The following is a 16,441-nucleotide window of genomic DNA, read 5'->3' as shown; positions in this document are numbered from 1 at the left end:
CGAGCTCGGGGCGCGTTGAGTGAGAGGCAGGAAGTGCCGCGGTCAGGACACGACTGGGAGTGAGGAAACAAAGTTGCCGGGCAACTGGGTGTTCTCGCCCGGTTTCCCCGCTGTGCCGGAACGAGGTCCCGGAATTATTCGCGACGCTCCCTCCCGTGTCCACTCCTTTTGATTTCTAATGAAGCTCTTGCCTCAAACACTTTAAATTCTGGCCAAAAAAAAAAAAAAAAAAAAAAGCCATCTATTTTTATGAGTTATAACTAACTGATGATGAGATTACATAGGTCGAAATATTATTCTTTCAAAGCCCCGCAGTTATTATTTCAGTTTAAACTCATACAGTTTGAAAGTATTTCAGCAGAATGTAATTTCCCTCCTCGCCCCACTCAGGGCCCGAAACCCCTCACACCCACCCCCCGGATTTGTACGACGCCAGCCACGCACGTCCCGTAGACAGTTCTGTCCTGCAGCGACAACCGGGATTATTTCATACTTTGGGGGGTGTTTTTGTAAGCAGGGTACTGTCATCTCCTTCTACCTGCCGTTGTCCCTCTTTTATCTTTTTAAAAAATGCGTTTCAAAGTAGCAGTGAAGTAGTAACAAGGGAAGAGCGTCTCACTAGGCGTGATCCATGCCAGGTGGCGATCCGAGCTCGGAAAGGCGCGTGTGGAGGCGAGCGAATTCCTGTATTAGAGTTTCCCAAGGAGCGGCCAGAGGTTGTGCGGCCTCTGCCCCCGCCCCCGTCGGAAAGACCATGGTCCCTAGAATTTGCTCAGTTGCAAGGCTTCCGGCACGCATCCAAAACCCTCGGGGGAAGGGTCTCCTCCCTAGTCCATGGAAGGCAAGCTATTCTTGCAACAACGAACACGTAATTTGGTGATTTTTCTTGGTAGCATTGAGGCGCCTGCCCCTGACGGCCGTGGGCAGAGAGCGGAAGGCGTCGTCTGACCCCGGAGCCGTGCCTCCGTCGGGCAGGTAGGCAGCCTGTCTGCCAACGCCTCTACCTTCCCTCGGTTCTCGGCGAGGACTGTTAAGGAAGCAGAGGTGCAGGCTGGTTTTCGACACCTCAACGCAAGCCAAGGGTGTCCCTTTGAGGGCCTGTGCAGGTACCTACAAGGTCCCCGTGCTACAGGGAGACAGCGGCGCCCTCTCACCTCGGCATCACCCAGAGCGCGAACAGCCCCGCCGCCTTTCATTCCTCCCCGAGACGGCAGGCGGAGGGCCGGCCAGGGCCTCAGTTCGCGTTTCTGGCGGGCTCGCCCCTGGCGCGGCTGTAGCTGCTGTGAGGCCGCCCTGGGCCAGGGGAGTCTGCTCGGTGGCCCGGAGAAGCACCGCATGGGCTCCAAAAGGGACCTCTCGTGCATTTCTTAGGTACAATATTCACCCCAAGATACATGTTTATATGCCGTACCTTGTGTACGCTGAGCTCTGCGTAGCTCCGGGCCTGGACTCCCGTACTTACCACCTTCTGGTGTATCATTCAGTTTTTCACGCTCATTGTAAATAACTCAGAACTTGCCGTCTCTGGAAAAGGTGGCTGTTTGTGGACAGAACCAGACCCTGCTCTCGTAAGGGGAACGGCCAGGACAGGAGCCGATCAGTGAGCGCTCACGGGGCGCGGGGCGCACAGGGATGCCGGCCGGGGACCTGGCTGCTGAGAGCGCAGAGGCCGGAGACACAGCCCCGCCTCCCGGCAGCCCCCAGCCAGGCGGAGGTGGGGGGCCCAGGCCGGGGAGAGGCACCCAGGCGGCCAGGCGCCTGCACGGAGCCAGAGGGCCTGCCTCTGAGGCCAGGGTGCCCCTGGGAGGGAGCTGCGCCTGGCTAGCGCCGCCCTGGAGTTACACAGGCGACGGGGAGTGCGTGCGAAGTCCCAGCGCACACAGAGCGTCCAGGCCAGGGAGGGACGGTCCCGCCGCCTGCGGGACAACTGGGGTTTTTCCTGCACATAAAGAGAGGGCGCCCCGTGACGAGGACCCTGCCGTAGGGCAGTGGACATGGGGGCGCCAGGCGAAGGCGGGGCTGAAAGAAGCGAAGGTAGGATCCGCACAGAAGAGATTTGCTAACCATGAAGCAGGTGGGATCAACGGGAGGCCGCTCCCCGGCGAGTCGCTCGCCTGTCGCGGGAGCCGGTCCCTGAGAGGGCAACGGGGCGGGGGGGGGGTGGGCAGGGGCTGCCTCCACGGCTGGCGCAGAGGAGAGGGCCCAGAGGGCAGGGGTCTCGGGGCCCAGACCGCGCAGGCGCCCGCCCCCCGCAGGAGGGGAGAGACTTTCGCGTCTACACTAGACACAGGCCCTCGCGAGGCCGGGCCCCTGCGGCTGCTGTCCCGTCATGGAGGCCCCGGGGGCGGGGAGGGGGTGCTCGGAGCCTCTCGGGAGGCCCTGTGGTCAGCCTGCCAGGCCTGTGGGCCCGCGATCGCTCCCTGACCCTGGCGCCAGCGCGTTTGCTCAGGACCTAGCATTTCAGGATTTGTAAAGTGGGGCGCGTCCCCCTCGCGATTTTGGAAATCCCAGCTGAGATCGCCGTTGTCCAGCTGCCTCGAAGAGCCGTGAAGCCTGGAACAGGGGCCGGCGCCTCTGCCGGACGTGGGTCCCTGGCGGCGAAGCGGCGGTGCGTCTCCGATCGGCCCCCGGCTGAGGCTCCCAGCTCTGCCCTGTTTTCTGCAGCCCTTCGCCCTCCCCTCTGAGCGCATTCTTGCTACAGCGAGTTGCCCCGTCCCCCCGCGTCCGCGTCCTCCTCGCTGGACCGTGAAAACTTGATGAGGCGACGCGGATCTTGAGCCGCCGGGCCCCGTGTGCAAGGCTGTGAGGAAGTCCCGGGGGAGGGTCAGATCCTCACGCGCGCGTGCCGGGGCCTCTTCTCTACGGCCGGAGACGTGGCCTGTGCTGAGACAGACAGACAGACAGAAACACAACATCAGCCCTCAACAGAGGGGGCGCTGTTCTCTGCTTACACGTGGTGTCTCCCGAGAGAAGTGAGAAAAGGAGGCGCTTGTGACCTTGGTCTTAGAAGCAGGAGACGAAGCACCGCGTGAGGGACCACGCACCCCCGCCCTGGCGCTGGCTGGGGGGCGCCCCTAACACCCGAAGTTCTCATCCGCCCCTCCCGTCCGTCATCGCCTGCTCTCTGCTAGAGCTGTACGTGGGGACACTTAAGGACAGTCACAAGGATTTCAAAATAGACTAAAACCTCCCTCTGGTTCAGATTCAATGGGTTTTTTCAGCTTTTTAATTTTTTTTTAACGCGTGTTGCCTTTATTGGGGCGGCACTGGTTCATAAATTGTACCGGTTTCCGGGGTGCAGTTCTGGGACACGCCATCTGTGTATTGTACTGTGCTCACCGCCCCAAGTCAGGTCTCCGTCGGCCACCATGTACGTACCCCGGACCCTCCCCCCTCCCCCGCCCCCCGCCCCGGGGGTCGTCACCGCACTGTCCTCCGTCTGCACGCTTATTTCAGCTCAGTCCCACTCCTTTGCACCCCCCGCCCCCGACCGCTGTTCTCTGTATCTGTGAGCCTATGTCTCTGTTGCTCATCAGTTTATCTTGTTCTTTAGATTCCACAGTTAAGGGAGGTCCTATGGCATTTGTCTTTCTCGGACTGGCCCATTTCACTCAGTGTAATACCCCCTAGGTCCGTCCACGCTGCCGCAGAAGGTGAGGTTTCCTTCTTACACCGGAGTGGGATCCCGTTGGGCAAACGTACCGCCGCTTCCTACCCGCGCACCGCCCTTGAGCGGCTCCCGAACCTTGACTCTTACAAGTGATGCTGCAGTGACCCCAGGGGGCATATGTTCTTTTGAGTCAGTGTTTTGGTTCTTCAGGTAAATTCCCAGAAGTGGCTTGTTGGGTCACAGGGCAGCTCCATTTTTGAGGACACGCCTATGTTCGGTGCACCCACAGACAAGCGCGGGCGAGGAGGTGGGGGGCGGGAGGGGGCCCCGCGCGGACGGGGTGTCTGCAACCGGCCTCGGGCGGGAGCCTCCTTACTGAGCGAAGTCGGGGGCTTCTGCTGCATTTTTTTCCAGGGAGTTAAAAATCACTATCAATTAGTTTCCAATGGATTAAGAGCTGTAAAGGCCTTTGGTAGAAAATGTAATATAAAGAGAAAGGCAATTCTCTGACGGACTCAGAAGGAAATAAAAAGTTTTTTTCTGACAGGAAAAAAAAGATGCAGTCTTTCAGACGTGTTTTTAGCGATGTGTATGAAGAAGAGAATTCGATTTCTTGTTCATTTCTGACACAAATATAATATAGTAGGTCTTTATAATGCAATATTTCAAAGAGCATATCTGACCCTTGTTTTAGAGAAGGAAACAAGTTTGCTTCAGTGCTATAAGGAACACATGGTGCTCTCTAGGTAGCTCTCAACATGAAGATAATTCACAGCTGATTTTTAACTCTTTTCAAATAATTGCTGGTCAGATTTTAATGTAGCAAATATTCTTCTCAAATCGCATGTTTTATAGCATTAAGGAATGTTCAGGTAAACATCACGTTACACATTAAATATGAGAATTGAGCGATTCTTTGGCCTCCAGTATGACTTCCCTGCTAAGCGCCATCCCTGACCACGCCGCCCGCGCTGCGCAGGGCTGTTTCCAAGGCCACGGGCAGCGCCTCCCACCGTGTAGCCGTGCCTTGTATCCTACACGCGTTCCTCCGGACTAGGCAACTGTGTCAAATACGGTGAGTAAAGCCGTCGACGACTGTGTTCGAAATGTAGCGCCTTTCACTTATCATGTGATTTTTCTTTGTTCAAATGCTACTGCGGTGTTTCCCAGTATAAAGCCAGAGTTTTCCCGCCATGTCACGCTTCCCTTTCCTTTTTTTTCAAAATCCCGTTGGAGGGGCCCGGACAGATGTCCCTTGCATATTGATGAATGCTCCCAGGGACGAGGACAGATGAGGAAGGCACGTTCGCGGAAGTGTATAAACTGCGAACGACTTCCAGGAGCCTGACTTGTCGCGCAGATTCATCCTGCGGCCTCGGCTTCCCCCCGGCAGGCCCCAGGGCTCGACCTGCCTGCACGGGCACCCTGGCCTGAGCTCGGCCTGCGCGGCCGGGTGGGCTGGTTTCACGCTCCCTTTGTGTCCTTCCCTTCTCCAGTACAGCGCCCATAACCCTCGAGACACCTGGGACATGTGGCACCCCACGCTGGTGGCCGAAGCCCTGTTCGCCATCGCCAACATCTTCAGCTCCCTGCGCCTCATCTCGCTGTTCACGGCCAACTCGCACCTGGGGCCGCTGCAGATCTCTCTGGGGCGGATGCTGCTGGACATCCTGAAGTTCCTCTTCATCTACTGCCTTGTGCTGCTGGCCTTCGCCAACGGCCTCAACCAGCTGTACTTCTACTACGAGGAGACGAAGGAGCAGGGCTGCAAAGGCATACGGTGCGAGAAGCAGAACAACGCGTTCTCCACGTGAGTCGGACGAGCGCTTCTCTCGGGGCGGTTGGGCGGCGTTCGGAACGCGCCGCGTTAGGGATTCGAAAAATCCGGGACCAGGGGCTGCCGAGCAAGTTATGCTTAGGGCAGAACACAGAATCGGCGAGCCTTGGGATATAAGGCTCCTTTGCTTAAAAAAAAGTTCAGTATATGTATTTTAAGTTTTAGTGAAGTGGAGTAAAATGGTCGTTTCTTTCGAAATGGCCTCACGGAAGGCGAGCTAAGATACTGTTTTTTATTATTATGTGTGTGGGGGTAGCATTGGTTAATAAGATCACCTGGGTTCCAGGTGTCCATTTCTGTGACATGTGATCTGTGTGTTGCATTGTGCGCCCACTGCCCAAAGTCTGAGTGTCCGCCATCACCATGCATTTGACCGCTTTACGCCCTTACTACCCGCCAGCCCCCGCTGCCTCTGGTCACCGCCACACTGTTGTCTGTTTGCCTTGTCTGTTCATGTGTTGCTTTCAGTGTTATATCCCACGTATGCATGAAACCATGTGGTTCTTGGCTTTTTCTGACTGACTTCGCTCAGCACGATATCCTCAGAGTCCATCCGTGTTGCTGCCAATGGCAGCGTCTCATCTTTTCTCGGACTGGCTGGTGTTCCCTCATCTCTGTGCGCCCCATCTTTAGCCGGTCCTCCCTGGAAGGACGCCTCCGTTGCCTCTGTGTCTCGCCCGCCATGACTAATGCTGCAATGAACATAGGGGTGCATCTATCTTAGCGAATAAATGTTTTCAAATGTTTTGGGTAGAATCCCAGGATAGGACATGTATCTTCAAGTTAATCACATACACACAACCGTAGCCAGACCTTACTGTTATATCTCATTGTACACTGGTTGTATTGATAGAGCCACTGGTGCCACTGTGTCTTTATTCCAGGTTATTTGAGACACTCCAGTCCCTGTTTTGGTCCATATTTGGGCTCATCAATTTGTACGTGACCAACGTGAAAGCCCAGCACGAATTCACCGAGTTTGTTGGTGCCACCATGTTTGGGACGTACAACGTCATCTCTCTGGTTGTCTTGCTCAACATGTTAATAGCTATGATGAATAACTCTTACCAACTCATTGCTGTAAGTTGACTAATTCTATCTTAATTCAATATTTCCCCCCAGAAGGCATTGTTCTTAGCTATGCTTCAACCTGTTGTCATTGGAAATAAGGTTTGTAATTGATAAGACAGTAGTGAAATATAAACGGTTAATTTGAAGGCCCTTAGCAGGCTTCGCTGTATTTAGCTATTTCCTAATTTAGTGGTATCACAATAGATGGGATTATAAGGTAAACTAAGTCTGCCTTACCAGGCAGTCGTTGGCTGCGGTGAGCAGGGGGCGAGGAACGAATCAGGAACAGGCGCCTTATGCCTGTGCCGTGACCCTTGAACTTTGCCTTGCCTCTGTCCGTTGCCCCTACAACCTGCATCTACGCAACCTCGGGCCCTCTTGGCAAGACACAAAAGACAACCCACGGGGGAGTCTGAGGGGGGAAAAAATCACAGGATTTGTCGCTTCTGAGAGCCTAGCAAAAGTCAGGCAGGAGCGACCCTGAACTCTGTAGCGGCACGGGCAACGCCGTGTGTGTTTAATTGAAATTCTGGGACCCAAGCACTTAGTGCGAGTTTTCGCTCGCTCATCCTGCAAACTCTCCTGAGCTCTTACCCCGCTGCCAGGTTCTGCCCTAGGACCTGGCCACACAGCGACGACAAGGAAGACAGAGCCTGCTGCGTGCTGGCCCTTCCCTGCTGTGGGCGTGTGTCCCTGGCCGGCCACGAGTGACCACGTAAAGCGTACTGGACTGAAAGGCATTTTCTAAGTCTTTACGATTTGTACCTTGGGCAAGTGTCACGTTGTGAGGATAATGGTAGGCTGCCCATTTTCTCCACAAAGAGCTACAGTCATAGTGCATCTTGGAATCTATTGCTGAGACGCTGAAGCATTGCTATCGTTATTTTGAGACTCAATGTTTGGATTTTATGTACACGACACAAATGATAAATCGGGTAAACAGAAGAAAAATGACTTTTACTTTCCGATTCACAGTCTAACATAGTCACACTCGGATCTATCTGGGTCCTAGGATTTGCGTGTGAATGGTTAAATTCGTGGAGCTTCGTTTAAGCATCTTACAGGTTTTTACATAGTCCCCCCATGTTCGCTGCAGAGCTTCTGCATTCCGCTCATCGCCACATTTCCGCAGGGTGGGTCTGTCTTCCCGACCAGCCTTCAAAACCATTAGGGAGCCTCTAACTATAAAGCCATAGGCAGGGGCGCTGTCTCTCCGATTTGGACTCTATAAAACGTTAAACATACCGAGTCCAGTAAGAGAACACTCTTCAAGAACAGCATGGCATTTTCTTTTTGCTGCTTTGTGGAGCGGGTCTTCCTAGGTTGCTTCTCACAGACACGAGAAGGGGCTTCCCATGCCTGTTTTTGTCCGGCCGCACGCGGAGACTCCCTGAGAGGAGAGCCGGCGCTGCAGGCTGTGCCGGGGTGCTCCCCGCCTCCTTGGAGGACCCGCCCAGGGTTGTATCCCCGCCATCCCAGAACATCACACTGCACCCCGAGGACCTTCTCCTCGGCCCTGCTAGTCCTAACTCAGAGCTTTAAGGTAAAGCATGAAAAATGAGGGCAGTCGAATAGTTAACAGGCAAAAATCAATCATGGCAGCCACATCTAACCCTGCTTGTCGCTCATTGGTTCTTTGCTTCAATATTTACGGTGCACCCTAATATATGCCAGACACTTGCTTGATTTTAGGGACACACCGACAGGGAAGTCCCTGCCCTCAAGAAAATTGTCACGTAGTAGGAACAAAGTAAGTTAGTAATGTCAATACTGAGAGAAGGGGGTCGAGAGTGTGCTCAGGGCACGGAACAGGAGACCAGGCGTGTGGGGGAGGGGCTGGCCGAGGCTGATGGCGGCGGGGACAGGCGTCCTCCCAGAGCCGACCCCTGAGCGCAGGGGTCAGTTAGGAGGTGCGTAGCGGAAGGGGGTTAGTCACCCCCAGCCTAGAACTGTCCGCTCCCAGTGTTTCCAATCCTTGGAGACGTTGTTGAGACTCCCCCAGGATCCCAAACAAGGGGCCGAGGGAGCGCCTGCTTTGAGCTTTTAGTAAAAGCGCCTGCTGAGGCCAAGGCAGCCCGTGCCCTGGGACCACCGGAGAACCAGGAGGCGCAGAAGCCGCTCACAGGCCGCTGCTTCCTCCAAGTCACCGCCTTTTTAGCACCGAAGTCCCCTTTTCCATGGCCGCAGCCAACAATCTGTACTTTCAAGTGCTGGCTTTAATTTAGAAGCAGGAGAAAGGGAGAAAAAGAGAGAAACACCGACTTGTTGTTCCGCCCCCTTCGTGCACGCAGTGGCTGATTCCTGCGTGTGCCCCGACCAGGAATCGAACCTACAGCCTTGGCCCATCAGAACAATGTTGCAGCCCCCCGAGCCGCCGGCCAGGGCCTGTAAGCTTGTTTAGAAAGAAAGAGGAGGAGCGGGAACGGGGCGGGGGGAAGGGGAGGAACACCAGCCCCTGTGCTCCCGGATATTGACTGGTGCCTCCCACCGGACGTTGGCCAAACAGCCGCGGAGGCCGCGCCTCCTGTGGAAAGCACCGTTCATCCGGTGCCAGGACCGAACGCCGTGTTGTCCACAGTAGAAATACGTTTACAACACACGCCTTCACGGGCGCGCAGCAGTTGAGGAGCATCGGAACGATGCACGGCCTCGTATTGTCCTCCCCAACCCCTGAGGCCTTTCCCGTCATCGCGATGGGTTGAAAGGAGCCCTCTCGCGGTCCGCCACTGTGTGTCTGCCTGTGGCCAGCACTTCCTGCTTCCCAGGTTTTCCGCTTAAACCCACTCGTGGCTGATTTCGGAGGGGACTGGCTGCTCTCTGACCGATGGCCACCCGTGCCCTGGAGTTTCCCAGGAGATAAATAAAGGACAATGATGCTTCGTGACGATGGGGGGTGACCTCCGGCTTGTGCGCCCCCACCAGCCAGACCATCCTCTGGTGCCATCGGGCCAGGGCGATGCCCAGGGTCAATGGCACGTCCGAGTCGCCCCTGTGCCCTGGTCAGGGGAACTTCCCTCTGAGTTGACGCCTGTTGCCCACGGGGATGATTCCTGGGCAAGGGTATCAAGTTGGGCTTTTCCTGGGAACAGCAGGAGGCTCCGCCGTGAGCACCCACGAAGGTGACATTCATGGAGGCAGGGAGGGGAGTGGTTCAAGGCTAGTTGGTGGCCAGAGCCTAAAGAAACTGAGCTCGCGTGGCCCCACGACGCAGGGCAGAAAGCTCCCTCCTCCGGGCGAGCCAGCCCCTGAGCCCCTCGGGCCGTCGTGATTGCTGGCGTCTGGTCCGCGGAAGAGGGGAGGGCGAAGAGGGCGAGGGGGCGGCGACTCCTCGCCAGAGGAAGCCATTGTCCGGGAGGCCCGGGCGACTCTCCCCAGGGCTCAGCGCTGTGTCCCTGAGCGATGGCGAGACGGGCCGAGGGCTGCGGAGAGCCAGGCCCCCCCGGCCTGCGTCCCCAGGAGGCCCGTCGACAGCCGCCCTGTTCTTGCCTGCAGGACCACGCGGACATAGAGTGGAAGTTTGCTCGAACAAAGCTTTGGATGAGCTATTTTGAAGAAGGGGGGACCCTGCCCACGCCCTTCAACGTCATCCCGAGCCCCAAGTCTCTCTGGTACCTGGTCAAGTGGATATGGACGCACCTGTGCAAGAAGAAGATGAGAAGGAAGCCGGAAAGCTTTGGAACGATAGGGGTAAGAGCCCAGCATGTTCGCACCCCTCCTTCTTTTAACTGTGTATGTAAACGCTCTTGTGTTTCGTACCGAATGTTGTTGCGTGTTTAGCCACTCTGTCCTGACTGGTTGCCTCGGTGAAGAGCTCCCGTATCGAAGACGCCGTGCGCAGCACTGCCTTTCGCAAACCCACTTTGTGCCCTGAGGACCGTGCCTGTTCATTAGGGGCCACACGTCACACAGGCCCCTCCTGACCCGCCGGTCAGGCCTGGCGAACAGCACGTGTCCTCTCAGCCCTCAGTCACTAGATCCATTCAGAGCTAGCGGGTTATTTGTGGCATTTCTTCCTCATTGCTTTTCTCTCCGGGCTGTGATGGAGGGGACCTGATTCCGTGTCACCTCAGAGTCTTGGTGCCAAGCCGAGGTTCCGTCAAGAGCCTGCGGTGCTTGGTGAAATGTTCTCAGTTGCGTGATGGGGCGAACGCTGAACCTAGGAGATGCTGGGCCGCGCACAGGCCCAGGCATTTCAGACTCCGCTTCGTTGTCCCGCATTTGGCTTCCGCTCGCGACTATAGCACATGCCAAGAAGTCGAGTCTGTAAAAAGTATCAGGACCTCTCAGAGCCATGGTCCTCTCACCCTGGAAGGTTCTAGTTCCTTGGGAACGAGACACTGGAAAGCAAGAGGTCAAGCAATTCCAGTAGAAAATACGTGGACTTAGGTTTTTGTTCCCGTCAAACCACTGACGTGGGACAAGTCGTTCCTCATTGACTTCTCACTTTATGTCCTCAGCGTCCAAGTTCTCACGGGGATATTTTGGGAGTTAACACCTTCGCGTTCGTTAATCACTTTGACCTTCTAAGAGAAATTGCTTTAGAAAGTATTCTACTGTGCCTTTGTAATGGAATTCCCCAGCAATGCTAGTTACTTAGTGAAAAAATTACGCTTTGTGTTTAATTTTATCTAATATGAAGGGGCGTTCCGTACTCAGAGTGGCCTTGGCGTGTCTGTGATCTCGGTGACAATTCCAATTCTAAAGAGAAGTCAACTGGCAAGAGAGTGTGGCCAACAGGAGGACAGTGAGGAGAGGCAGGTGTTTTTGTTCCTCTCAAGTGTGACTTCGTAGACGTGGAGGACTGCAGTTCGGGCGTAGCTCTGCTCTTAGAAGCAAGACCAGGTTAAGATGCAGCCTCCCACTGCGGTCTGCCTGCGGATGGATAGGCTTGAGCGCTGGTCTAGGAAGGGTTAAATCGGCTTACTCCAAATGTTTAATTTCTCTTTTTTGAAAGGTAGGTTCAAGTTACTAAAACAATGTATGATTGTAAAATAAATGTGACGATGTCATTAAGTGTTACTAGGCCATTACCGCATGTGTTCGGCACGCCAGTAACTGAGCTAGGAACTGGGGGTGGGGGACTTACAAAGGCCACGTCTTCGGGTTTCTAATATGGGAGAGGCAGGCGTGAGGACGTATCCCTATAATGCAGGTTATAGGATATATTGAACGTTATAATACAGTTCCATGCCAGGAACACAGCACCAGAAATAATGTTTTCCTTGAGATAAACAGGGAACAGTTTCCAAGAAGCCGCACCCTGGTTTATTCCTGTCCCCCATCTTTTTCTGAAATTCATCAGAAATTCATTTCACCCCTAAAAAGATATTAGTGAATAATACCATGTTATGCTATCTGTCCTAGGTGTTTTTCGATTTAAAAAGAGTTTCTGGGTCCCAAAATAAAGGCCACGCACAGAAGAAATTCCTCTTTAGTGTTTTAGTTTGAGGCCAGGGCCGTGGGACCTTTGGGCTCCGGGGCGCCACCACACTTGCAGGAAGATGCGAGGTTCTGCTCTAGCAGTTTGAGGAACCCCTGCGTTCCGCCCCCAGAATCAGGCAGAACGGCCCTCGGGATGTGACTTCCAACTGCCCTGCCCCCGCGCTGTAGCTCCGCCCACTGTTGATTGTCAGGAATGTTACCCTCCCTCCATAGAGGCAAACGGGGGCTCCTCGCTCACTGTTCCTTGACAGCCTGGACGCCCTCCTTTCAGAGGGAGAAGGGCACGTGTAAAAGCTTTCTTTTCTATACACGGTTGCGCCTGAAAAAATATTTATCTCTTTGTCTCTGTCTCTCAATGTAAATGTCTTGATCCAAGGTGCTGCACAGAAAGATAATTCACAACTAACTGCGATGTCAAACCACTCCTTTTTCCTGAGCCGCGTTCATTTTACTAACCTCTGGGTATTTTTATGCTCCGGGAATTTATGAAAAACTAAAGAAATAGCGTGAGTCACGTCTGTCTTCAGACTCATCCCGCTCTCGATTCTGCCTGGCCTCTGCCGGGCCGAGGCGCTGGGCAAGGCCCAGGCTCCCCGGACGCGGACGCGGGGCTGGGAGCCCACCCTTTCCCTAGGCTGCGTCCCCCGGGTGGGGAGGATGTACTACTTCGGTTTGCACACTCCTCGTTGAGTTCTATCCATTTCTGTTGTAGATGGAAATAAATAATACATGTTCATTGTAAAGAATAGACATGTAAGAGACACCCAAGTGAATGAAGATGATTCTGATATTAACAGAGGCGTTAAATGAGAAAAGCATGTGAGAAAGCCTTGGGCTCGCTGTGAATGCCTCTCCTTTGTTCACAGCTCTGAGCAGGCGGGGAGGCAAGGAGATCTACGCATACCCACGCATAAAAGGGCAACAGTCACTTCGTGCAGCCCAGAGGGGGCTTGGAATATCGCGTTACACTCCAAAAGGACCTTGGAAACCACGGGCTCCACCATCCCCTGTAAACGAGACCCGGTCCGCCTTGCCCAGGCGCTTGTGGGAACCAGGAGGCAACCAGTCGGTCATAGTGTCCTCTCCAGGGCGCTTGTCCCGCGCCCCGCTCCCTGCCGCCGCGCCCCCCATCCCAGGCCCTCCGGCAGCTGCTGCAGGTCCCCTCACCGTCCTCAGCTGCACTTGCGCCCGGGAGTCTCGCAGTTCCTGGGTGACAGGCCGGCCCAGCCCCGCCACGGGTGGAAGCCCCACGGGCAGCTCCGTTTGTAGTATTTTGAGGAACCAACCCTGGCGCCCCGCGCGGCTGCGCCCGCCCGCGCCCCCGCCCGCAGAGCCCGGGCCCTTCCTCCACACCCTCCCCCAGCACTGCTCTCTGCGTGGCTGTACCGGTGACAGCCACTCTGACAGGCATCGGGTGGCATCTGAGTGTGGCTTCGGTTTGCATTTCTCTGGTGATGCGTGATTTTGAGCCACTGTTCTTATGTCTATTGCCCATCCGTGTGCCCTCTTTGGAGAAATGTCTAGTCAGACCCTCTGCCCACGATTATTTGTTTTCCTGGCGTTGCCTTGTCGGAGCTCTTTATAAATTTGGGGTATTAACCCCTTATCGGATGTGTCCTTGGCGGATCTGCTCTCCCACTCAGTGGGCTGCCTTTTCATGGTGCTGACGGCTTCCTTTGCTGTGTAAGAACATTTTAGTGGATGTCGTCTCATTTGTTTATTTTTTCTTTTGTTTCCCTTGCCGGAGGAGAGCGTGTCAGAACACGTTTTGCGAGGAGCAGCGTCCGACCTTTTCCTGCCTGGGTTTTCCTCCAGGATTTTTATGGCGTTGAGCCTAACGTGTCAGCCTTGGCTCCACTTCGCGTTTGCCTCGCACACGGTGCACAAGGCGCGCTGGCCAGGGGCTGCTGTGCAGCGGCGGTCGGGCGGCTGCGCGGGGGACGGCTGCCCACTTTCGCTGTTGATCGGGTTTGGTGCCTGCGGGGTGAGTGCAGCTTCCCCGGCCCCCACAGCCGCTCGGCCCGTCTCGCCCTGAAATAGGTCCTGTGCCCTGGATGGGGTTTCTCAGTGGGTGCGTAAGTGACCAGGATGCTGAGCCAGAAAAGATGAGGACTTTAAAAAAAAAAAAAATCACGAACAAATTTTACGTCTTCGGCTGGAGGTTTTCCACTTCCGCCTCCTGTGGCCCGTCAGCTCCCCGCCACGGGACTGCAGGCGGGGCTCGTGCCTTTGGAGTCGCCGCGGAAGGGCTCAGGTAGGGTCGCTGCCAAGGAATTAGAACCTGCGCTGGGGTAAGCGCCAGCTGCCACCGCTGAGGGAAAAAATGCTCCTAGTACGTGCCTCTCCGCCACCGTTTTAGGGATAATTCATCAAACGGTCCTGCTCCTGAATCTGTGTCGCGTTCGGTGGGCCTACCTACAAATCTCAGAGAGGACAGTATTGGTCTGTGAGTGACTCGGGTCCTCGTGGTGTACAGCGGAAAGTTTTGCCGGCAACGGCTTTTAATTAATTGTGCTTTCCCAAGTGGGGGTAGGGAGGAGGAAATTGCTTCCTATTCTCGGTATCTCGGGCGTGAGGTTCTGGACACTTGGCCTGACAAGGCAACGGTTCAGGTATTTTACTCTGTTTATTTGCTTGTGCTTAGACGTGTGTTCACGGAGAACAACACAGAGACGCGCCTGTCAATGAGCAAAACTGCAATTTTTATAAAGGGGCCTCCTCCTGGGCCACCCCCCCCCGCCCCCGCCTTTTCGCTTGTTGTTAAAAAGAGAAGCGCGCAGCCAGCTGCATCCCTCGCGGGACTCGCGCAGCGAAGCGAAGAATGAAGGGCGTCATTCACAGCTGCCCATTCGCGACCGGCCAGGGCAGCGTGGGACGGAGAGAAAGGGCCCCCACGGCCGAGCGCGGGGAGCCAGCTCCGCGAAGAAAGCCCGGCGGCCCAGGCAGCGGGGCCTGCGGAGAGGGGAGCTAACCGCGCGGAAAATGTCACAGCTGCTCCCCCAGGGCCTTCTTTCTCGGCTGCAACCCCCTCCTGCTCAAAGCGCCTGACACTTCCATTGTAATGCGGCCTTAGCCTCCGAGGCAGAGGCTTCTCACTGGTCGGCATTGTCCTTGATCATTAGCTCAGTGATCCAGATACTGCCCACGCCTGTCCCAGCAAATCAGGAGCGGCCCGCAGGTGCGCCCGCCAAGGTCGGCTCTGCAGGCCGGACTGTGAACTGAGCGCCAAAACCAACTGCCGGCTGCCAGGGCTTGACCACACCGCCCCCACCCCACGCCCCCGCCCCCCCCACCGGCCAAATCAATCTTCAGAGACAGCAAGTTAAGGAAGGAAGCTCCTTCCTGATCACATGGCCCATTTTTTCTCTCTTACACATAACTAATCTAATTTTTTTTTAAAGCTGCAAAAGGCACGTCCCATAAATTTTTCAACAGCACTGCAAACGTGAACTCATTCACGGGAGAAATTATTTCTAACCTAGGTCTGCTTTGCTGTAATTCTATTTCGTTTCTTCTTTTTCAGTGAAGGTACAGCGCCCCTAACCGCTGTGGATTACCAGCCACATTTAACATGTGCATGGCTTGAAAAAATTGAATAACCCTTACTCACTTAGGTAGTTTTTAAAGAGATGTCCTTAATATGTTACTTTTGTAGAACCCAGTCGGTCCATTCTGTCCGGGGTTATTTCCAGATAATTATGTGCTGCGGTGCCTTCCCTTATGAGGGCGCATCCCTTTGAAGCTCAGCTGACCTTGACTGACAGAAATGTGGCCAGCATACTACCGGTGACTGTCAGCGGTAGTTCTACTGCATAATACTTAGCAACGTCACTGATTGTCAAAAACAATCATCATGTTTATTGCAAAAAGTGCATGTTGTGGGTTGAATCGTCTCCCCACAAAGGTATGTCGAAGCCCTAACCCCATGGCCTCGGGGTGCGACTGTATCTGGTAGCGAGACCATTGCAGGTGTATTTGGTTTAGGGGGGATCTTACTGGAGGAGAGTCCTTACAGGGACACAGCCATGGGGACACAGAGACCCCGAGAGACGAGACGCCGTGGCAAGGAAGGCGGAGGCAGAGGCTGGCGGTACGCAGCGGCGAGCCGGGCAACGCCTGAGCGCGGACAGCCGCCTCCGGCAGCCGGGGACACAGAAGGGAGGATCCGCCGATTCCCAGAGTAAACGTATCCCTGACAATGTCTTGATGGGAAACTTCTGGGCTCCAGAAGTACAAGACGGCGATTTCTGTAGTTTTCAGCCGCCCGGTTTGTAGCACTGCGGGACGGCCGCCCTAAGAAACGAATGCGGCACACACCGTGCCATGCTGTGGCTGCTCCTTTTTACTACGATAAAGGTGGACCCAGTGTGGTAAGGACGCTGCCCCCCCAGTCACGGCGCGGTGGGAGGGGGTGTGCTCTGGTGTCTCTTGGTGTCCCCCGAGAGGGAGAGCGAGTCCTAGTGCGGGGCTCCGGGGCGGCA

The 16,441-nt window shown here is 55.3% G+C and overlaps 1 protein-coding gene across 6 annotated transcripts in view; it reads left to right on the top strand.

The window, feature by feature from the left end:
- The window catches only part of TRPC4 (transient receptor potential cation channel subfamily C member 4), a 73,822-nt gene that overhangs the window by 49,462 nt on the left and 7,919 nt on the right, over positions 1 to 16,441 (top strand). For 4 of the 6 annotated variants that reach the window (XM_054586675.1, XM_054586673.1, XM_054586672.1 and 1 more), the window contains 3 exons: positions 5,107 to 5,420; positions 6,332 to 6,527; positions 10,011 to 10,205. In XM_054586675.1, coding sequence (XP_054442650.1) covers positions 5,107 to 5,420; positions 6,332 to 6,527; positions 10,011 to 10,205 — 705 coding nt within the window. Of the gene's footprint in view, positions 1 to 5,106; positions 5,421 to 6,331; positions 6,528 to 10,010; positions 10,221 to 16,441 lie in introns of all 6 variants that reach the window. The other 2 variants (XM_054586670.1, XM_054586674.1) reach the window with 2 other exon arrangements.

This window comes from Pteronotus mesoamericanus, unplaced genomic scaffold, assembly GCF_021234165.1.
Source record: "Pteronotus mesoamericanus isolate MK-2021 breed Mesoamerican mustached bat unplaced genomic scaffold, CSHL_Meso_final contig_94, whole genome shotgun sequence".
Classification (NCBI taxonomy): domain Eukaryota; kingdom Metazoa; phylum Chordata; class Mammalia; order Chiroptera; family Mormoopidae; genus Pteronotus; species Pteronotus mesoamericanus.
The sequence above is the reverse complement of the archived record's forward strand: the minus strand, read 5'-3'. Positions and strand labels throughout refer to the sequence as shown.